Raw genomic sequence first — 23,612 nt, forward strand, 5'->3', positions numbered from 1 at the left:
TGTCCTGGCTCACGGAAGTGACAGGACAGGGCAGTGTGTCTCCTCTGGGCATTCCTCTTTGTGCTGCACTGCATTCTGGGAGAGCACAGAGGATTCCAACCCTAGCTCCTTCCCACAGTTATTTTGCTGGTGATGCAGAGGGTGAGTTTTGGACACCGCTAAACAGAAAAGCATCTGTCATGCGCTGTTGGAGGATCTTATTGTCAGCAACAGGCAAAGAACCCTGCAGCAGCTGGGTCAGGCTAAAGGCGGCCCATCTGGCTCGACATCCTATTTTCCAGAGTGGCCACCAGTGCGCACCAGTGGGAAGCCCACAAGGAGGACTAGAGCACAACAGCACTCCTCTCCCCACTCGTGTCCCCAGCAACTGGTACCCAAGAGGCACAGTGACTCTGATCTGGAGGTAATATAGCAGCCACTGATATCCTTAATCAAGGTGAACACCTTTATGTTTCAAGGCAGACTGATGGTTTTACTGGGCCACTGATCTGGTGGCACGTCCCAGCCTCCCTCTTCCTCTCCTAAAATATCTGATCACATGACTCGGCCTTTGGCTCTTCTAAGCAGCCAGCATCACGTGATAGTGAGGCTGGCTGGTGGCCTCGACTGCATGACTCATAAGATGGGAGTCCTGTGCACACAAAGCTCAGCACTGCTCTCAAGACACCAGACTGATGGGGTGGCTACTGAAATATTCGACAGGTGCCGTCTGTTATCTTTTCAGCATCCATTAAAGACCTTCCTCTTTCAACAAGCCTTTTAAGTAGAGACCTTATCCCAGTCTGCGCCTGTGTTGGAATTGCTTTTTAATATGTTTTAAAACTTTTTTTAATGTTTTTTTTAAAAAAAGATGACTTGAAACCTTTTTAAAAAATGTTTTTAAAGATGTATTGCTTTAATGTATTTTAATGTCTGTTTTAAAGTGTTTTTAGTGCTTTTGTTTGCCGCCCTGGGCTCCTGCTGGGAGGAAGTGTGGGATATAAATCAAATAATAAATAAACACATAAAATACTTTGGGCCAAGAGGCTCCCACTCTGGCCCAGGCCTCACCTGCACAAGCTGGGAGTTTGGCATAGCCAAGAGGCTCGCTACACTGGAGAGCTTGCTGAAAAATTCATGTGCCAATTGGCCAAAGCCCATGCTCTGGGCCCATTCCAGGAGAAGCCGCAAGGTGGCCCGGACCCTCACTCCTTTCGACCAGTGGAAACAGCCCAAGGAGCACCCTGAAGGACAAAAGAAAAAGTGTGGAAGGGTCAGCACCTCCTGGCTCACCTAATCAGATGGCCTGGTTCCTACGCAATGGTGCAAGACCTTTTATTTATCTTTCTCTCGTAAATAAGTGTCAAGTGCTTCTTAGATTAATTGTACCAATGCTGTTCTCCCCTGCAGGTTTTATTCTGTTGCTGATTTTATTCTGGTTTTAGATTTTAGGTCCACACTGCATTTTTGTAATTTTTTCCCCTTGTAGACCACCTGGTTATTGGGTGTGTATGTGTGTGTATAAAATAAATAAATTATTATTCATTCATTACCTTGCCGCCAGCATCCATAGTGCTCAGCACAGTACAAGAAGCACAAGTCAGTTCCCAGCCTGCAAACACTGCAAGCTAAAAGTAGGCTAGAGGGGAAAACAACTGAAGGAAGGGGCAAGGTAGCAAAATACTGCACGCATGCATATACACACACACAGTCTCTCTTCCTTGAGTGATGCGATTAGAAGTTCCTATTGCTGTGAGGCTCCGAGAGGCCTGCACTAGTTCCTGCATCTCCTTCCCTCCCCCCCCTCCCCTTTTACCTTTTTGAACCATGAGTGCCTTCAGCCACCACGTATTGGAAACTCTGCAGTCATTAGGAATGATTAATGAGCAAATATTTCTTCCATCTTAAGCCACAGGAGGCAGCATTTTACCACGTGTTGCTTCAAAGCAAACTGGACAGCAGCAAATCCTGCGGCAAAATTATCCTGAGCAGGATGGATGTGCCCACGATGAATTCTCGGAGGGAGGCTGAAGAAGGGTTGGTGGGGGGAAGGCACAGAAGACCTGCTGCCTTTGGAAGGGGTCCGACCTGAATAATATTGGCACAGGAGATATGCGAGGGGCAACTTTGCATCAGTTCCCACCCTCCCGAAAAAATTACAATGCAATTTGCACCTGATTCTGGATGGATTCACTGGCCCACCAAGCCGTTCAGTCCTGCGCTTGGGACTCTCCTCCACTTTTAAAAAAACTAACAGCAGCCACAGGGGCCACTGAGTCAGATCAGGGCAGGATTTGGGGGGGGGGTTCTACTGAAAATTGCCTCCACTGCTAAAGCTGCTGTTTGGCTGCCTTTTGCTCCCACCTGCCACAGCTGGCTTCTCCTTGAAACAAGGATGACGAAGTTGCTCCTGGGCTCAGTTTATATGAAATTTTGCTCACCTGCCCCAAACACAGTGTTTGCAGATCCACAGTAGGCTCGGCCCTCTCCCACCACCCCCAAAAAGCTTTGCACTGTTGATGTCTCCCTCATCTCCTAGTCTGCAGGTCTGTTGCCCAGAAGAGCTTGCGCCAGGGCCATTTGGGAATGCTGAGCTACCTCACAGCAAGCCACTCGCCTTTTTCCATGAGCTGGTTGAAGAGGAGGGTGTTGGTGAAGAAGAACAGGTAGGCGAACATCTGAGAGGCAATTTCCAGGTGCACCTCATACTGGTGGAGGAGGTCCAGGGTGGCCTGGTAAATCAGCACCACTTTGCGTACTTCCTCGGGCAGTGGGGGAGACGTGAGCCAGCTGTCCCGCCCATCACTTTGGAAAGGGTTGCATTCCAACAGGGTGGGCAAAGACACATACAGAGACTGAACGAGAGAGAGCAAAAAAACAGCATTTACTCATTTCTGATTGCAAGCAAAGACAGGCTGGTCAGTTTCAGCCACTCCTAGTCAACTTCAGTTAGCAAGCAAAGCAGGCTGATCCATTTAAGTTATATTCAATGTAGTAAAAATCCGATGTCTGGAAATCAGCTGAAGTTCTCAGGTTTCAGGATCTTTCCACATAGATAGCATACCTGCAAATTATCCGGGAGTCTGATGCCAATTCCGATTTTATCGAAATCCTTGCTCATCCCTAATTCGGAGAGAGATCATATTCCTCTCCAGCTTGCTCTGCGTAGTAAACACAAAGCCCTTCACTGATCTGCTAGTTTATTACATACAGGGAGTTAAGTAGAGTGGTAGATTTGTGGTCCTTGGGTCTCTGTAGCCCCTCTGGGGGTCCTTTTGGTTCACCTAAAATTTAGGTCCTAAATACACATGACTATATCTAAAACTATGGAACTAAATGCATAAGAATGAGTTCGTTAATAACGTGGGATACTTTTTTACCCTTACATTATTAAACAGTAGTTTTTGTTTCTAATTTATGATGTATATACATATGGAGGTAAAAGGAAAAATACTAGAATTCAACCACGGCAGATCATTGTTTGTAGCCACATTCCAAAGTTATCACTGCAGTTAATGCTGTAATAACTCAGACTGTGCATTCATATAAACCTGCCGGAGGTTAGGTGGCCGGCATAAATATGGCATCCTAGTCCAGCACCCCCCAGAATTCTACCACTTCTATCTACCACCTCATTTCAGTAAAAAATGGTTAGAAGGTTGGACTTAAAAGAGGAGACCTGAGATTGCTTGCGGTCAGACTCCTGCACAAGATTGTTGTGAGGATAAAATGGGTGTAGGGAACATGAGCTTCTTGGAGGAAAGGCAAGAGAAAAATGTAAGGAAAAAAATACAATAAAATCTACATGCGAATCAGAATGAGTTCCGGAGCGGTAGAGACAGGACTGTACCACTTCTGAGAGCAACTGGAGAATAATTCCAAACAAGTAGGCCAGTTTGGATGCTCTTGGATTTGTTTCAAATGAAACCCGATTGGCTAAAGGCTCTTATGCCTGGAGCTCATTTGCTCTGTCATTAATTTCCCCCCTTCTCAAAATGGCTGGTTCTACAAATGCAGCAGCCTGAGGTGGTGGTAGACTGTGCCACTTCAGACTACAGGCGAGGGTCATCCCTTTCTCTCTGATATGCTTGTTTTGTTCTTGCAATGCAAAGAGGGATTGTTGTTGCTTTGCATTGGGGTGGGAGAAGCATTTAAAAGTGTTCACCCTTTATTCTATGGGGGGGGGGTTGCCCGTCTTTGGTCCTCAGGAAACACCTGGAACAAGCAGAGATGATGTACTGGCAGAGGTACCTTGGAGATGTAGTAAACACACTGCTGAAAGGTATACATGATGACTTCCTCGAGAACCGTCATGGCTTCCTCACTGGCAGTTATAGTCAGGGAAAAGAGAGATTCCTTGGACCCTAAAAGGAGAGGAAAGGGAAGGGTTAGGAGACTGAAAAGGAACATTTGTTTCTTGAGAAATGGCATCTTTGCAGCTGAACGAAAGCCTCCATCTTGGAGGGCTTCTGTTTACAGTATTTATTGACAGTTATAAACTGTCCCTCATGCTGCGGGATCCCACACATAATAAACTCATAAAGCAGTTAATTGAAACATCGATAAAAGATCACATTAAAGCAATGGAAGCAGTTCAGCAGCAACAACACCAAAAATAGCCTGGGTGCATTTTAAGTTGTTGTCTAAACACTTTCACTGAGGGGGTCCTTGCCTTACAGGGAGCTGCAATAGATGAGGTCAGACCATCTGTAGATCTAGCTCAGTATGGCCTAGAGATGCAGCCGGCAGAGGCTTTCTAGGGCTTCAGGCCTATCTGGAGATGCCGCTGGGGACTGAACTGGACGCCTTCTGCATGCAAAGCAAACATTATGGTCCTTATCTCCATAGAGAGGGAGGGAGTTCCACAAATGTGGGGATGCCACTGAAAAGTCCCTGCCCTGTCTCACCACATAGGGAGCTGTGCAGATCCAGGGATCCATCAAGTAGCTGGGTTCTAAGTTGTTTAGGGCTTTATTTGGTCAATACCTCAAACTGAGCCCTGCAGCAAATGGTCAGCCAGTGCAGTTCACGTAGGACTGGTATTATGTGATTTGTTTTAGCTGCACCACTCACAACACATACAGCCATATTCTGCGCCAGCTGCAGCTTCTGTACCATCTTCAATGGTTGCCCCACGTAGAGCACATTGCAGTAGTCCAGCCAGGAGGTTGCTAGAGCACAGGTCACTATCGCCGGGCTACCTCAGTCCAGGAAGGGCTGTAGCTGGTGAACCAACCATAGCTGGAAACAGGCACTCTGAGTGACTGAAGCCTCCTGGACCTCAAGTGATAAATCTGGATTCAGGAGTATCCCCAAGCTACACACCTGCTCCTTTCCCCAATATGTCAGTGTCAGAGTCTTACGGTGCTAACAGCTTGGTGTAGGTCAGCAGCAATCAATGTGGGGCTCTCCAGAAGCTGCTGCGCTGCAACCACATCATCCCCAATCATTGGCCATGCTGGATGGGGCTGATGGGAGCTGGAGTCCAGTAACATCTGGGGGGCATCACTTTGACTACCACTGGTGGAGGTACCAGGGTAGGTGTTTGGCCCTTTCAAACACAGGCCTCACTGGCAGTTACCTTGGGTAAATAGCCGGAGTGTTTGAGGAATTATGGAAACAAATTTGCTGTAAACTGAAGCCTCAGATGAATGCGATTTCAGCCAGTAAAAACCATTCTCACCCAAACTGTTGTTTGTGAAGGGTGCTGAGAGTTGTCAGAGCTACTGGGAGGAAGGGCAGGATATAAATCTAATAAACAAACAAACTCTAGGAATTGCAACTCTGTGAGGGGGAAAGGGGGGTTCTCAGAACCCTTAACACTTCCCCGGATTCTTGGGGGGAAGCTGTGACTGTTTAAAGTAGCATAATGTTGCTTTAAATATATAGTGCAGATGGGACCTAAATTGTCACTTTGCCCTTTGAAAGCTTCTGGTGCCAAAAGCTGTCTCTTGCTTCTGTGGTGGAAGAACCCTTCCAAGAGTCAGATCACAGCTATCTATGGTAACTGCGACATATAATCTGCATAGTTTTGGCCAAGTTAGACATAACCTTTTGTGAACATAAGTCCAGGCTACACATTACATAAAATGCATATTTGTATTTTAGGCTGTCATAAATTGGTTAGTCTTTAAGGTGCTACAAGACCTCTTGGCCGTTTTCATTTACAGGAAATGCACATGCTATATTAATCAGCTTCTTTAAAGTTGTAAACGTTGCCTCAGTAGACAAGCGGCCTGCACCTTGCGTTCAATCGGAATGTCATTTGTTTATTTATTAGTCAAATTCACGCACCGCTTCACATAAAAATATTCACGCAGTATACAACATTAAAAATATAAAACCAACTACGTTAATGTAGCAACTACATTAATGTATCAGGGAAGCCTGAGCAAACAAATGCATTTTAAGCAGGCGTCGAAATATCCACAAGTCAACACTTGCCTAATGTTAAGCGGGAGGGAAATCCACAATTTTACGTGTTTTAAATACCTCACTGAAATTTGCTAAACTTTTAAACTGCCCTGGTTTATGACCTCCATACATTAATAACGGCAACAAGATGCAGGAATGTAAAAAGAGCCCCTTGTGGGCTAGGCTCAAGCGTCTTGTTTCCCATAAGGGCCCAGCAGGCAAGACATGAAGGCAACCGTTATCCTGGACCTATAGAGGATATAGGTGAGTCATATCACTCAGGCTGCTATGGGACTCCCTAGTTGCTTGTCTCCAGGTCCTGCACCCTGACAGAGCGGGAGTAACTAATTCTGACCGAGGTGATCTAATCCATGTCAGGGCTATACCACTTCAGACTGCAGGTTGGGACTCACATGGCTGAAAGGTGCAGCCAAAGCCACACGCCTGAGGTTCGGTTGCCCCCCCCCCCGGACCAAGCCTTGAGTGTAGCAGGCCCTGACCTGTGGAACTCCCTACCAACAGAGGTTCGGCAGGAACCAGCCCTCCTCTCTTCCAGCAGTCTTCAATGCAGTATTTATTGATGCTTTCATTGTTGTTTTTAATTGGTTTTATTGGTTTTTAAATTTTATTGTGTCTTTGTACGTTGTAAGCTGCCTTGATGTAAATCTATGAAAAGTGCAGCTTATAAATACTTTAATGAATAATAAATAAATATACAAAAAGTTCCCTTTACGCAGAAAAGTGGATGTCAGGAGGAAGGGGGTGACTCATCTTCTCCCTGACATACTAGTTTTCTATATGTGGGGACAGGGGAGGATTGCGTGGAGAAGCATTCAGTCATGTATGCACACCCCCACCTTACAGTCTCAAGTGGTACAGCCTGTAGACACAAGTTGAACACCTTCATGTTATTATCATTATTACTTGGGTATAAACCTCCTAAAATCTTCAAAGCACTTATACAGAGATTAAAGAACAAAGCAATCCTTGCCTCCAGGCGTACAATCTATTAGATTATGATACAAAATGAAAAAAGGAATGGGCAAGGAAGAGGAAAGCAGGCAATTTCAGGGACCAATTCTTAATGTAACATTATTTATTTACTATTTCATTTTATTTTGTTAGTTGCCTTATACCCAGTGGTCTCTAGGCAACTTACATTTTAAAAACATACAATATAAAACGAATTTAACACATACAATAGACAAAATTTTAAAATGACTAGGACAGCATCCCAAAGGCCTGAGTCTTTTTCCAGCACCTAAAGATGGAGAGAGAAGGCGCCAGGCATGCCTCCCTGAAGAGACCATTCCACAGCCTTGCCGTCTGATCTGTGCAGGTTCGCCTCCCAGTCTTTAAGCATCCAACTTACACACATAGACCAACAGCCCTTAGTCTCCTGGCTGACGATCACATCCTAGAGTTTATCATGTGTCTTTTCCACAGGCTTCAACACACACACACACCCCTGTCCCTTTGCCAAGACATCTGTCCTTACAAAGTGCATGAGCGGAACCCTCCGCTAAATATGGATTCTCCCCGCTCCCTGCCAGCTCTCTATTTTTGACCTTCCTGCTTGCTATCAGCATGGGAACCGAGATAGGCAGGAACATGGAGATCCCCCAGATCCTGGCTTGGCTTGCTCCCCCTCCATTCCCCGAGAGAAAAGATGCAAGGAGTCTGCATGTCCAAAGAATTAGCCGGCCTTCACCCATGGCACCAGCCTCCGTCGAGCCGAGAACTGTCACCACTCATTTGAGAAAGGGGATTATTTCTCTTCTCAAGGGCATCAGGAGGTCATGCCTTTGTGTGTGGGGGGTTCCTCCCAAAGATGCAGTGCTGTACCGCACTTGGAGAATTGTGTCACTGTCTGGGTGGATCAAGTTTAGGAAGCATAACACAAACCTAGGAAGCAGATCCAGCCAGCCCAGGATTGTCAACACTGAGTGGCAGCAGCTCTCCAGCATTTCAGAGCAGGAACGTTTCCAGCCTTGCCTGGAAATGCCAGAGTCCTGGGACCTTCGGCATGCAAACGTTACTCTTATCAATAAACTATGGTCCTTCCCATGCCTTATCCAGCTCTCTCATTCCATAAAATGTTCAATAATAATAATAATGATAATTTAATTTGTGGGTCGCCTATCTGGCCAATGGCCACTCTAGGCAACGTACAATTTAACAACAATACATTACATCATAATAAAATACATCATAAAATACAATATAACAATAAAACAATAAAACAATTCCAGTACAGAGTAGTAGGCTATTCGTCGTAAAAATTTAACCCTCCCCGTAAGTCCCAAAGGCCTGTCTGAAGAGCCAGGTCTTCAAAGCTTGGCGGAATACATTCAGGGAAGGGGCATGCCGAAGGTCATACGGGAGGGAGTTCCAGAGAGTGGGGGCCGCCACTGAAAATGCCCTCTCTCTTGTCCCCGCCAACCTAGCTGTTTTAGTTGGCGGGATTGAGAGAAGGTCCTGTGTGGCTGATCTTGTTGGGCGGCATGGTTGGTGGCGCTGGAGGCGCTCCATCAGGTAAACTGGGCCGAGACCGTATAGGGATTTAAAGGTTAATACCAACACCTTGAATTGGTCCCGGAAAATAACTGGAAGCCAGTGTAGGTCGAACAACACTGGAGTGATGTGTTCCCGGCGGCGACAGTTTGTAAGTAGTCGAGCCGCAGCATTTTGTCTAAGTTGTAATTTCCGGACCGTTTTCAAGGGTAACCCCACGTAGAGCGCATTACAGTAATCCAACTCAGAGGTGACCAGGGCATGTACCACCAGTGGGAGCTGATGAGCAGGAAGGTAGGGCTGCAGTCTACGAATGAGGTGTAATTGATACCAAGCTGCCCGGCTCACTGCCGAAATCTGAGCCTCCATGGACAGCTTGGAATCAAGAACAACCCCAAGGCTGCGGACCTGGTCCTTCAGGGGCAATTTCACCCCGTAGAACACCAGGTCAACATCTCCCAACCTTCCCTTGTCTCCCACGAGTAGCACCTCAGTCTTATCAGGATTCAACTTCAGCCTGTTCCTTCCCATCCATCCACTCACGGATTCCAGGCACTTGGACATGGTCTCCACAGCCGACTCTGGTGAAGATTTAAACGAGAGATAGAACTGAGTGTCATCCGCATATTGGTGACACTGCAGCCCAAATCTCCTGATGATTGTCCCCAGCGGCTTCATATAGATATTAAATAGCATGGGAGAGAGGATAGAGCCCTGTGGCACACCACAATTGAGAGGCCAAGGGTCTGAAACCTCCCCCCCCAATGCTACCTGTTGATGCCTGTCGGAAAGAAAGGAATGGAACCACCGTAGTACAGTGCCTCCTATTCCCAACCCCTCCAGGCGCTGTAAAAGGATACTGTGGTCAACAGTATCAAAAGCCGCTGAGAGATCGAGGAGGACAAGAAAGGTGAATTCTCCCCTATCTAATGCCCTCCTCATATCATCTACCAGAGCGACCAATGCTGTTTCAGTTCCATGTCCAGTCCTGAAACCCGATTGGTATGGATCCAAATAATCCGTTTCATCCAAGTGTGTCGACAACTGATTAGCCACCACTCGCTCAATGATCTTGCCCAGGAATGGTAGATTCGAAATTGGGCGAAAGTTATTCAAAACTTGGGGATCCAAGGAGGACTTCTTTAAGATGGGCTTTACAATTGCCTCCTTGAGTGCCAATGGCATTACACCCTCCTCCAAGGATGCATTGACCACCGCCTTAATCCCCTCGCCCAATTTCTCTTTGCAGCTCACAAGGAGCCACGATGGGCAAGGATCAGTTAGACAGGTGGTAGGCTTCATAGTCGAGAGCACCTTGTCCACATCCTCAGAAGGAAGAGGTTGAAACCGATCCCATTTGACCGGGTTGCAACTGGCCAACTCTGTTTCATTTACTGTATCCACGGCGTACGGAATCGAGCTCCGTAAATGTTCGATTTTGTCGGCAAAGTGCTTTGCTAATTTGTCACAGGAGGCCTTAGACTGTTCCAAGGGTTCCTGAGCAACTGGACCGACCAGGCTTTGGACCACTTGGGACAACCTCCTGGGACAGCACTCTGCGGACACAATAGAGGCAGCAAAGAACCTCTTCTTTTCTGCCTTTATTGCCACTTGGTAGGCAGTTACTGCTGCTCCAACCTGTGTCCGGACATCTTCGGAACGGGATTTCCGCCACCGGTGTTCTAGTCGTCTCACCTCCTGTCTCAGATTTCGCAACCGTGGAGTATACCAAGGTGCTAACTGAGTTCTATTCAGGGGGAGAGGACGTTTCGGCGCCACGCGGTCCAGAGCCCTGGTGATCCCCTCATTCCACTCCATCACCAGGGTATCGACCGTGCGGCCTTCAGCAGGTTCCAATTCCCCAAGCGCAGTCAGGAATCCTTCTGGATCCATTAGGCGTCTGGGGCGGACCATTCTAATAGGTCCTTTTCCCCTACGGAGGGTGTGTGGTATCGAGAAGTCTATATTTACCAGATAGTGGTCTGACCATGACACAGGGGTGGAAGAAGCCACCCCCAACTTCAGAACACTTCCCTCCCCTCCCAGGACAAATATAAGGTCGAGGGCATGACCGGCTACATGGGTGGGCCCAATATTACTAAGGTGCAGTTCCCAGGAAGCCATGGTTTCCAGGAAATCCCGAGGGGCTCCTACGAGAGTGGCCTCAGCATGTACATTGAAGTCCCCGAGAATTAACAGCTCTGGGGACAACGCCCGCACAGCCGAGACCATCTCTAGCACCTCGGCCAGGGAGTCTGCTGTGCAGCGGGGTGGGCGGTACACAAGCAGGATCCCCAAACTGCCCTTCGGGCCCAACCTCCAGTACATGCAATCAACAAACTTAGTCCTATGAAGAGGAGGTCTGGTAAAAACTAGAGACTCCCGATAGATGACTGCCACACCCCCTCCCCGCCTTCCCACCCTCGGTTGTTGTGCATAACGGAAACCCGGCGGACACATGGCCTCAAGAATGGGAGCTGAGGCCTCATCCAGCCAGGTCTCCGTAATACATGCCAGGTCTGCTTGCCCATCCAAGATTATATCATGGATATGCGATTTTTTTGTACTACAGACCTGGCATTACACAACAACAATCGAAGGTCGGTAGGAATCCTGCATCCCCCAGTTGTCGTCTGGTTCTGAACAGACCAGGAACATGGGATGGGTATTACACATCTATCCCGTGTTCCCCTCATCTGGCATGGTCTGCCAACAGTACCATTCCAGCATCTGCCGCCCACTCTTTCTATAGTTTGGCCCCTCACCCTCCCTGTCACATCCCCCCCTGACTTGCACATGCCCCTGTCCCTGTTCGCCAATTAGACAGGCCACCCACCCTAAAACAATAATGAGCCGGAGACCCACCTCTAACACTCTGATACTGCTAAATTAAATTTAAATTAAAATTAAAAGTCATTACAATTCCCCCACAACCACACATCCACACATCCATACATCCCCACAGTCAAAATCAGCCCCAAATCAACACAAGTAGTCCTAGTCTTGGCAGTGGTGGCAATAATAAAGATGACCATTCTGTGCAATGACAAGGCAATTCGTAAATAATGCTCACAGACAGTTCAAGGAAGCAGCTGACAATATTGCAAAGCAGTTCAAATCTCCCACCCATTCCAGATGCTTTGGACTACACCTCCCAACAGCCCCAGGCAGCTGTGCAGGCTGGGGGTGATGGGGAGTTGCAGTTCAAAGCCTCCGGAGGGCCTCAAGTTGGGGAAGGCTGCCGGAGAGGTCTCACCTTTGATGTCCAGCTCTTCCTCCATGCTCTGGATATAAACTGGGGATTTCTGCTGGACAAAGTAGAGGATTTCAATGGAGTTTGACATCCAGAAGAGAATGTGCTGCAAGTCCGGCAGCAGGTCTTTGATGGTGAAGCGGGAGAGGGAGGCTGGATCCTGGCTGACGAGAGAAGCCAAGAGTTAAAAGACATCCCAGCAGAGGCCGTACCTGCCCACTTGCCATCCTGCTCACCCCCAGCCCCTCCTGGCATTGAACTTTGGCCTGCAAGTGGAATCTTTTCTTCTCAGTTTCCGTGGCAGCATAAAATAGTCTCCCTGGGAATATTTTCATTGTTGCATGGACAAGCAAACCAAGAAACCACAGCAGGAGACACTTGGGCCTTGAAGCACAATAAACACTGAAAAGAGGCTGTTAACGCAGACGAGCTCCACACCTGAGGCTGTAAAGATGCAAGCTGCTTTTAATCTAAAGGCTAATGAGAAAACAGTCCCTGTGCACTCTATTTGTAATTTGTTGGCTTAAATGTGGACAGCAGCCTCTCTTGGACTAAGTTTGGGCAGATTCCCACAATGCATCTTTGGGCATACATATGTGCCCTTGACTGCTGCAAGGACACATGCATTGTGTAATGTGGGAATGTGCCAAGGTTCCCTTTCGCTCTCTGCCTCCTCCCCCATTCTAATGTAGGACTCTGAACGTAAGACGATACAGAGAGCTGTGCTGGATCAGACTAAGGGCCGCCTAACCCATTGTCCTGCTTTCTACAGTGGCCAGCCAGCCAGATACATTCAAAACATTTATATCCCACCCTTCAGCCACAAAGGCTCCCAGATCACCATTGCATGTCAGTGAAAAGAACTGAGTCCCTGCCCTCAGGTTTACCATCTAAAGAGGCATAACACTACAGGAAAAAAGGATGATGAGGGAAGCACAAAACAAGCAAATCCAGACACTAGATTCTTACAAGGTTTTTATAATAAATGGCTGAGCAACAGGCCACTCACAGTTAAGAAAAACAAGCACAGACATCTGAATGCAATAGCCCTCCTCCTCGGTTGACGTCCAACAATTGGTACTGAGTGGCAGGCCGAACATGGAGGTCCCACATAGCCATTGTTACAAGCTAGAGATTCAGAATTATTTTTAATAGCAGACTTTGCCCACACAGTTCCTGCTCATGCTTAGTTAGTCATTTAAAACATTCCTGGGCCACTTTCCAACCAAATATGGTATTCAAGGTGGGTTACCCCTCCAAAAAATAAATGTTATTCACAAGGCATAGAAACTTGGGTTTATTTAAGTGGAAGCTGCAACTCTTGGAAAGCTAAATTAATCAGATGTTTCTGTGGCCTTTCTGCACTTGCGCAGAACTGCAGGATATTCACATCAGGAAACGGATTTGGATGCAAGACAGTTTACTCCACTCTGACCTTTTTTATTCCCTCTTTCCGAAGAACAGGTTGTATTTTGTCCAGAATTATGCAAATGCATCAGCAAATATAACTAAGGACTATTCATATTAAATGCTAACTTCTGTAGTTCATTTTGGATATATGAAAAGCATCACCCTTGAATCAGGCATGCTCAAGAGCAAGTCAACCATTGAATTTTGAAGTTACCATCATTTAGGGGAACCGTTCAGAGCTGCAACGCCGTCTGAAAGAAAGCTAGTGCTACACTACCACATAAGGCTGGGTCATTGCTTGTTTTAACCATGGTTTGTTCAACAACCCACAGGTTGTCTCACAGACAAGCAAAGAAACCATGGCTTGGTTCTCCAAAGCTTTGTTTCTTTTCCAGCTGCTCTTGCTTCAGGCCTCTGAAGCTTGGCGAGCATATGAGATGGGATGTCCAAACAAACCATGGTTAAGCTGTTGGGTTCAGACATAATGCCATACTATAGTTAAAGCAAGTCATCATTTGCAAACCAACAACAAACAAATCACGCTGTGCCAGAAAACAAACCAAGATTGGTCAGTTCAGGCATTCAAACAAAGCACATTTTGGCTAAATAAACCATGGTTGCTGTACTGTGTGAACCAGGCCCATTTATCTTTAGCTTTGCATTTGAATAGGTTTTGTATGAGTTAAAATACTTCTTGTTATATGATGTGTTTGCACGATATACAGTATATACCATGATGACAAAGACTATCGTCTGGGTGATGTGCAAGCACAATCCTATATGCTCATTTTTTTCTCAATTCTCACGGTGAGGCTTATTTCTGGGTAATTTGGCACACGACTGCAAGTCTTGAGTGTCAAAAGAAGCAGAAATTCTGGATGCAGAAGAAGACTTACTGTTGGGACTGCTTCTCAGCTAGTTCATTCGTTTTCTCCTAGAAGTGGAAGACACCAAAAGTGAATGCATGCCACTGGCACGGGAACGTGAACAGAAAGGGCCCAAATCTACACAATCCATTTCCATTTGGCCAGCCACACTTTCTCACACCGTTCCCTCTATTTCCAGTGTACAAGCTGGGAGGGGCCTTGCAACAGGCTCAGGGGAACCCTGAGGTTTGCAGAAGTACAAGCAATCTCGAGAGAAAATAAAACCCCAAGGGGAAGGGAACCCCACAGGACATTCCAAGGCAGACTGAACATGCTCAGTGGCCATGACTGTTTCCCCGGGGGGGGGGGCAGAAAACAGGCGGATGGAGTGGAGCGGCAGGAATCCTGAGCAGCGGCAACTCCATCCTGCAACATCTCCTGCTAGCCTTGTTCATGAAGCCCTTATACTAAGAAATACAGTCATACATCAATAAGTCAGACTGCTGGTCAATTTAGCCCAATATTCTCTACTCTGACTGGCAGCTGCTCTTTGGGGCCTCAAGCAGAGAAAAGCTTTTTCCAGCTTTTCAAACACTGGAAATGCCTGGGACGTTAGAAACTGGTTTCTTCTCCGGTGTACAAAGCAATCACTCTGCCGCTGAGCTCTGGTTTTAAATGGGGAAGTATCCTAGCTCAGTGGCAGGGCCCATGCGACCCATACAGAAGGCCCCCAGTCCAGTCCCTGGCATCTTCTCTCTGCCTGAGATCCAGGACAGCTGCTGCCAGCTAGAGCAGGCAAGATGGACAAGCAGCCGGTCCTGGTATAAGGCAACTTCCTCACTGATCAGGAGAGTTATCAGAATTTCATTCCTCTTCAGGGCTACTTTACATCTTTTGGGGCGTTTCATATTTCCCAGATGTGCCTAGAAGGGTAAAATGTGACGGTGTCAGGCATGTGTTCTCTGACCCATCACACTTCATTGCTGGGGTCAATAGGACCCACTGCCCCCCCCAATTCAAATCCCATCGTCTTAAACCCTGCGCCTTCACACACGCCCTCAACAAAAGCCTACTGACCCACACGGTCCTCTGGATCATCTTGGCTGACTTGAGGAGCAGCTGACCAAACTCTCCTGGCTTGAAGCGGTTGGCACAATGCTGGATACAGAGACATAAAAGGAAGGCCGGCGTCAGCTTGTGGTCATCGCTCGTGGGCTCAATGAGCGTGATGATTCTCCTCAGCAGCAAGTCTTCACTGGCCTTGTCAAACTGCAGCTGCAGCTTTCTTCGGCTGCTTCTCCGGCCGGAGGGAGTCTGCACCCCCTGTTTCTTGGAAGAAGAGCCCTTGTCACACACGCTGCAGGGGGAAGCCAGCTCTGGCTCAAAGGCCTGGTGCACGGCTTTCAGCTTCATCAGGGTCTGCGTAGGCAGTGGCTGGGCTTTCAGAGGGTCCTTGTAGAGAAGCAAGTAGTAGAGGCCAAAGGAGAGGAGGTCTCCGTGACGGAGCACAACTGCCCTGCCCACCTCAGAGAAGTTTATGGAGACACTGGCTCCGGGGATGGGCTCGAGGAGGAGCTTCTCTTCTGAGCGGCCAGAAGACTTAATTCGCCGAATGGTGCAGTGGAGTGGGAGGATGTCTGGAGCGGAAAGGCTAATGGTAGGCTTGCTGGCTTGAGTTCTTTGACTGACAGTGTGCTGGTCACGGTTCAGCAAATACACCAAACTGTCCTGCATGGTAAAACACACACCCCAATATTTATTGATTATTTCCTTCCTTCCATTTATTTCCCACCTTTCTTCCGTCATGGAACCCAAGGGAAAGGTTGCAGCTCGGTGGTAGCTGCTGCAGAAGCATGCACAGAAGCCATTTGGCTTAACAGATTACTAAAGGACTTTGGAATAAGGGTACAAAGGGCCAATTCAGATGACGGAAGACAACCAGAGTTGTATTAGACTTTCTCAGACTGAGAGAATCACACCACGCACTAAACACATAGGGATAAAGTACGGTATCGTTCGTGAGTTGACTGAGAAAGGATTCATCAAGATGATCTACTGTCCAACTACAGAGATGACAGCGGACATCTTGACAAAACCATTGCCAAGAGATTTTCCAGAGACTTCGGGTCAAGATGGGACTCTTGGGATCTTATATGCCAGCTTGAGGAGGAGTGTTGGAATAAGCAAGCTTGCATGCCGCCCCCTTAGATAGGGAGATGTTCCCTCTAACCAGTATTGGGGATATCTCTATATGTTTACCATGATGTAACTTCCTTAAAGGGTGGAGTTATTTCGAATCCCCACACAGCCATGAAGCTCACAGGGTGACCTTGGGCCAGTCACTGCCTCAGCCTCAGAGGGAGGCAATGGGAAACCCCTTCCGAATACCGCTTACCATGAAAACCCTACTCAGAGGGTTGCCATAAGTCAGGATTGACTTGAAGGCAGCCCATTTCCATTTTTCAATTTAGAGAAAAGGTGAGTCAGAGACGACATGACAGAAATACATAAAATTATGCATGGCACAGAAAGAGTAAATAGAGAAAAGTGTTTCTCCCTCATAAACTAGAACTGGCGGGCATCCAATCAAGCTGAATGTTGGAAGATTCAGGACAGACAAAGGAAAGGTCTTCTCCCCACAGCACATAATTAAACCATGGAATTTGCTTCCCAGGAGGCAGAGATGACCACCAACCTGTGTGGCTTTAAATTAAGAGAATTAGACAAATTCATGGAGGGGAAGGCTTTCAGTGGCTACTAGCTATGACGGCTATGCTCTGCCTCGGAAAGCTGTATGCACCCGAATGCTAGTTGCTGGAAATCGCAGAAGGGGAGAGTGTTCTTGCGCTCGGGTCCTGCCTCCAAGGTTCCTACAGGCATCTGGCTGGCCACTGTGAGGACCGGATGCTGGACTAGAGGGGTCATTGGCCTGATCCAGGAGGCGCTTCTTATGTTCTTGTAGCAATCACCAATACACTAATTAACAAAACAACCACCTCAAGAAACACAGCAACAACAGCAATTAAATCATCAGCACTGTATACACCATGACAGCCCATCATAATCCACCAAATGCCTGGGAGGAGAAGGGCTCCATCTGGCACCAAAAAGATGTAGAAAGTCAGTGCCAAGTAGGCCACACTTTTGGGGGGCCACAATCAAACAGGCTCTCTCCCTTGTATGCCATCACCTTCTGGACCTCGCCCAACGTGACATCAGAAGGGAATGTGCGGATATCGAAGGGCCTAGGGAAGCAACATCTCCTGTGCTTACATGCTGCTGGCTATAGCCTTGCAGGAGCAGGAGATGTGGAGACTGGTACAGCGAATACCGCATGTGGCTGCCATTCTGCTCCTCCGCGGGAATTGGCTGCCCGTCCCTGGTGTTCCCCAGACACTGGAGGGTCTCAGGTAGTGTGGAGTAATGCCTTTTAAAGGGCTCCTCCTCTCCTTCTCCCAGCGCGCCAGCCTGGCTGAGGCTGGTCTCACTGACAGTGCGGCGAAGCTGGGGTGGCGTAGGGTGGCTCTTGCATCCCGTCAACAGGGTCATGGTGCCTTTGGTGCGGTTCCGCTGGAGTTTTCGGGCCTGGGCGTTAATACCTGGGGATGAATGAGAGAGAATTTACGCCAGGCATCAAAACAACACTTCCTCTTTAATGGAGAATGTAAGAAATCTATGCTGGACCAGACTAAAAGCCCAGCTAGCCCAGAATCCTTGTTTTCCATAGTGGCCTGAAATTGGTGTGCACAGGCAGACTGCTTCTGCAATGGGAGGCTCTACTTAACTATCATGGCTAAGACACCATTAACAGAACTCCCCTTCTCCGTAAATTTGCCTGTTCTCATTTTAAAGCCGTCTGTGGCAGTAGCCATCATCACCTCTTGTGGCAAGGCATTCCATAGATTAATTGCTTGAATCTTGCCTGTGAACAGAAAGGGTCCTTTTGTTCATATACATGACTAAGGTCCAGCAAAGGATCCCCTCTCCTCAGAAGAGGGGAGGACAATTTTTGCCGATCCTCCCTGCAGCCTCCTGGCCTACTGCCCCAGCTGCTCCAGAGAGTCCCTCGACCCTCTGGGGATTTTCAGGGCCCCCAAAAACTGCAGGGGGAATGGAGGAATCAGATAAAGTTGCACACCCCCATGGGATGCTCTGACCAGCAGAAGCTTAGTTAGGATCCAAGCCATTATACAGTATATTGTGTGATTTGTGTTTTGGACAGAAACTGTATGAGGAATATGCGGTCTTGGACCTTTAGAGCAGGCTGCAGATGAGAAGAGATGGGAGCGGGGCCCGACTGGGCCATTGGCTCTGCTGAAAGATCAGCTCCATCAGGCGCCTCCTATCCCTGAATAATCTCCAGTCCAGCTGGTCATTATATGAACTACTGTGCTTTTCCACAATCAGCTGGAAGTGGAATTAACAGGTGCCTGAGTTTGCTTTTTTCTTCTTCTCTCCCCACACCCATTTCCTTTTGTGCCCTGCCCTTTAGACTGTGAGCCTATAGACTGGGACTGTCTTGTTTGAATTGACTGCATGCAAGCCACACTAGGAGCCTTTTTGCAGCTGAAGAACAGGGTACAAATGCTCTCAATAAATATCCACCAAAAGAGATACCATTTTGAATGGTCTCTTAAGGCTCCCATCTTGCTCTGAGGGATGTATTCATCTAGCACCATAACATCCTTTATCACCCAAGTTCATTACATTAAAATATAGATGTCAGGACCCTTCCTGTCAGGATCCCACCTCAGGCGCCACCTGCTAGGATCCCGCCTGTGGTCACCACCTTGTCACGGTCCCACCTCAGGGTCCTGGTCTTTAAACAGTTCTCTCACAAGCTCTAGCAAAGATCTGACAAGATCCCACTGCTAGGCAGCACCACCATACACTCCCTGTAAACAATAATGCCTTGAAACTGTGCCTTAGTCTCCTCTTGGCTTATTGCTACGTTGTATCTGGGTGCACTTACAGGCCACAACCCCCCTATATCTTTGTGCCTATAAAGATTACAGCCCTGGGTTGTTTTGGATACCTGATGATGTTACACTATCTCTTCACCGCTGCCACCATTGATACTGTTTCCCAACCTTGGTATATGCCCTATCCACCCTTCTGGTCTGTGAAAGCCCAGCCAAGGATCAGGCGTTTAGGTAAACCAAGAAATATTTATTTATATACCCAGGGAATAACAAGATTACTTAAAGATATAGTCAACAAGCGTGTGGTTTCATAAGATGCGTTACTCTTTATGTTTCTAGTCATCAATAACCTGCCTCACTACCCGCCTAATCCAATCCACCCTCTAAAACCCAGAACCAACCAACGAACTCCTAAACCCACCAACTCAAACACACCAAACGAACTCCCTCTCAACTGTCATCCTCTCATTTATACCTTCACACCCTCAAGCGCTCAGCCAATCATAATACAACACGCATCAACATTCCAACCCATGTACTCCCCCCTCTCACTCAGTCCACTTACCTCATTTACTCTAATAAACCCACACTTACCATATTTACAGTATTATAAATACAGGGGAATCACAGTACACAGTACTGTTAGCAATGTCCTCTTCCTCTATCGACAAGCCTTTTAAGTAGAGACCTTATCCCAGTCTGTCTGTGTTGGAATTGCTTTCTTAGATGTTTTGAAACCTTTTTTTAAAAAAGATGCTTTTAAAGCTTTTTTTTTTAAGATGTTTTTAAAGATGTTTTGTTTTAATATGTTTTTAAGGATGTTTTGTTATAATATATCTTAAAGTCTGTTTTTACGAAGTTTTAGAGTGTTTTTAGTGCTTTTGTTTGCTGCCCTGGGCTCCTGTCGGGAGGAAGGGTGGGATATAAATCAAACAAACCAACTTGAGTATGACCCTGCTTAGCAAGACCTCCTAACCATACCAAAGTGCACTAATAACTGTCTACATTGTAAATCACTTCAGGATGCTTCATGGGAAGCGATTCACAAATGAAATAAATAAATACATCATTAACTACCATGCAATCATTGACCTAGAATACCAGAGCACCTCTGGGACCCACAACAGGAGATCCATTAATGAGTTATTTATTAATATCTTGCCTCTTCATAAGAAACCACCAACCTACCAAAGAAAGACACTTCAGCTGCTTCCCCATCAGAGCCCTTTCGTGCTGCTACGGCGTTGCTTTCCCACAATCGGCTGGAAGTGGAATTAAACTAAACACACCCCGCACAGCACACAACACAGCATCGTCTTGTCCAGCAGTCCTTGCCCATGGCCAAGATCTATCTATAATCATAGAATCGTGGCGTTGGAAGGGGCTGCCTACAGGGCCAGCGAGTCCAACCCCCTGCTCAGTGCAGGAACCCAAATAAAAGCATCTGCGACAATAATGTTTGATTGCATGTTACGTCCAGCTCTGTAAAGGTCCCCTGCAATGTTTATTAGCAGCTTCCTCCTGATAAGTAAGTCAGAGACCTGGCAACCCTAAGTCACACTGATGTCAATAAGAGGATTTGTAGGACTTCTACACCTTTCCTGTCATCTGGGACTAAAGCAGCAAGCATCACTCTGCTCCTTAGGGCTGCAGAAGCCCAGGGTGTGATTGTTTTTATACCAAGAAGAAAAGTTCAGGAATGGAGGGGACGGAGTCACGGATACCCTTCAGAATCAAACAACATTTGCTCTCTTTTCCAAACCATACAACAATGGGGAGCAAAATGTCATATATCAAGGATGCAAAAGAAACAAACAGAGAGAAAGATACAGAGAATCATTTTCACCCCAGCTAACTGTCCGCTTGGCTAGGCTGTAAAAACAACACATCAGTCCACCCTTTCTCTCCACATTCCATATTCCCTCTCCAAATCGCCTTGTTCTCTTTCTTCTCAGCTCCCCCCCCCCATCTTTCATCTTGTGTAGCATCCTTTCCCAGCCATCTCACGTCAGATGGAATGAAAAGTGCTTTTAAAAAAAATCAAAGCAAAACATTCAAATCAAACGCTGGAATCCAGAGAGGATGGGATCAATTGCTTACCATAAAGGAGGGGTCTGCAGAGTGTCCCGGACCCTTTGACATACGCTAAGGGCACCTGCCTCTGCTGCCTGTGCTGGCTGGCTGGCGGGACATGCAGACTGCAGTGAGGATTCTACTTGCTTGCTGCAGAGGCAAGAAATAATTAACTTCTCCACAATGTCTCTCCAAAAAATGACGGCTGCCAGGAAGACAAATGTGGGACTCTGAGCAGCTCGCAAGCTCAGAGACACAAAAGCCCAAACTGTATCCCTGCTTCAAATGCAACCCAAGTAGTGGAGTCTCGTCCCCGCCCCAAAGTGAAATGACCCTCTGGCATATATCCTTCTTCTATGCTGGACTTGACTCGCTAGCTGTAAAGTTGAAGAAAAGAGCAAAGTGAGGGAGGCTACAGGCAGTTAAGAGGATAATATAATAAGCAACTAAATGATTAACGCTGTACCCACAAACCTGCCTGCCACGCCCTGCCCAATGGCTGAGTCTGTTGGGCAATTCTCAAACCTTATTTCCACTGTTATCTGGGATAAAGACACTTACACAGTATGGAACGTTACTTGATGAATGCCTAATTTTTCCATTCCCATGCTTTTAATTTTTTTTTTAAAAGCCAAAAAGCATTTTTCTTAGATTCCCTCTGCAATTTCCCACTGGGTGCAAAAAGCGACAGCTTGGACATATGTGGAAAACAAATCTTTTCCTCTGCGCAGCTTGGACGGGGAAAGCAGGCATCCAGACATCCAGTTCACGAAACAGCAACGCCTCTTGTCTAAAACAGGCAAAACCCTCCAAGCCAGCTGCGTAAAGGGTCCGTCCGCTTAGAGCCCAACATTCAAGCTACCTTATTTGGTGAGGAACTGTCGAGGGGTTCTGAAATACATTTTTCTGTTGTTGTTGTTGTTTTAAGAGTTATCCTTCCTTTGCTGGGAAAATTAAAGAGGTGACTGGAGAAGGGCAGGGGAGGGGCGCTCATACTGTTTACAAGCCTCCGGATTACAAGCGGTGGACAAACAGAGCAGAGCGTTCTAGCGCAAGGGCCTGCAGCTATTTCAGGCCAAACTGCAGCCTTAGATGCCGGCACATGGCTGCAAAGTACCATGATCGGATAGGCTGTGTCATGTGCCAAAGGCAGGCAGTCGCCTTCTGTACACGCAAGAGTCATGTCCAGGCAACGCAGCCAGAAGACAGACAATGTCTGGATGCCCTCTACCTAGGAATGCCATGCGCACCAAAGCACAGGTCATGTTCCTGCAGTGACCCCTGAGGAGGAAGGGTGTCCAGCCTCCCTCCAGGGCTCTGCCTCTGCCAGGCTTCGTTTCAAAACAGGAAGGTCAATGCCAGCAGGCCAGAAAGCCGGGCTGTGGAGTCGGTACGTCAAACCTTCAACTCCGACTGCTCTGTTCTTCTACTGTCTGACTCCGACTCCTTCATAAATGGCAAATGTATATTGATTTATGTTAAAATATTAATATTAAAACATTAATTTTATTTTGAAGCCGGAGTCGGTACATTTCTACTGACTCCGACCCAAAATTGCTTCCGACTCCAACTCCGACTCCACAGCCCTGCCAGAAAGGGAAGGGTGACTTTGGGCAGGGCTGGTGGGGATGAACCTGGGGGGGGCCTCCAGAGGTCGTTGGGCTTCCACTCCCACCAGCCAGCACAACCAGGGGTCAGGGGAGGTGGGAATGAAGAGCCCAAGGTTCCACAGCACAGAGATCTGGAAGATGAGCATTTGGACTGCAGCTCAAGATTATGTGCCAGAACTCTGATTTGAGGGCTCTAGGGTGCTCTCTTAGCTTGCACACTCCCTCCCCTCCATCCCTTAATGGTAGCAAAGCAAATGGGTGGTGATCTGTAGTAGCCCAGCCCCCCCCCAAAAATCTTGAAACCAGCCCTGCCTTGTCTCCAGTAAAATTTACCAAATGACGGCTGAAAAGGAAATACTCAACTGAAGGTTGTTTCGGCATTCACTCTCATGCTCTCCTACCAGAGAAAACAACCGTCAGTTTCCTTATCTGTCAGAAAGGAAGCTTCTGTATTTACTTTGCATCGCAAAACCCACATTTTGGGGGGGGGGCAAGGAGAATCACAGTGTTTTACGCTAGAAAGAGGTCCAGTTGCAGGCACCGTTCAAACTCTCCCTGCCACACTGGAAAC

General features: G+C 47.3%; 1 protein-coding gene across 10 annotated transcripts in view; it reads right to left on the bottom strand.

Moving 5' to 3' along the window:
• The window catches only part of RADIL (Rap associating with DIL domain), a 60,120-nt gene that overhangs the window by 12,356 nt on the left and 24,152 nt on the right, over positions 1-23,612 (bottom strand). For 6 of the 10 annotated variants that reach the window (XM_061599659.1, XM_061599655.1, XM_061599657.1 and 3 more), the window contains 7 exons: positions 17,710-18,035; positions 15,514-16,164; positions 14,467-14,504; positions 12,164-12,324; positions 4,231-4,343; positions 2,597-2,834; positions 1,051-1,223 (listed from right to left, as the gene is read on the bottom strand). In XM_061599659.1, coding sequence (XP_061455643.1) covers positions 1,051-1,223; positions 2,597-2,834; positions 4,231-4,343; positions 12,164-12,324; positions 14,467-14,504; positions 15,514-16,164; positions 17,710-18,035 — 1,700 coding nt within the window. Of the gene's footprint in view, positions 1-1,050; positions 1,224-2,596; positions 2,835-4,230; positions 4,344-12,163; positions 12,325-14,466; positions 14,505-15,513; positions 16,165-17,709; positions 18,036-21,458; positions 21,597-21,992; positions 22,121-22,293; positions 22,368-23,612 lie in introns of those variants that run through there. The other 4 variants (XM_061599664.1, XM_061599663.1, XM_061599662.1 and 1 more) reach the window with 4 other exon arrangements.

The sequence above is a fragment of the Rhineura floridana genome, chromosome 17 (genome assembly GCF_030035675.1).
Source record: "Rhineura floridana isolate rRhiFlo1 chromosome 17, rRhiFlo1.hap2, whole genome shotgun sequence".
Classification (NCBI taxonomy): domain Eukaryota; kingdom Metazoa; phylum Chordata; class Lepidosauria; order Squamata; family Rhineuridae; genus Rhineura; species Rhineura floridana.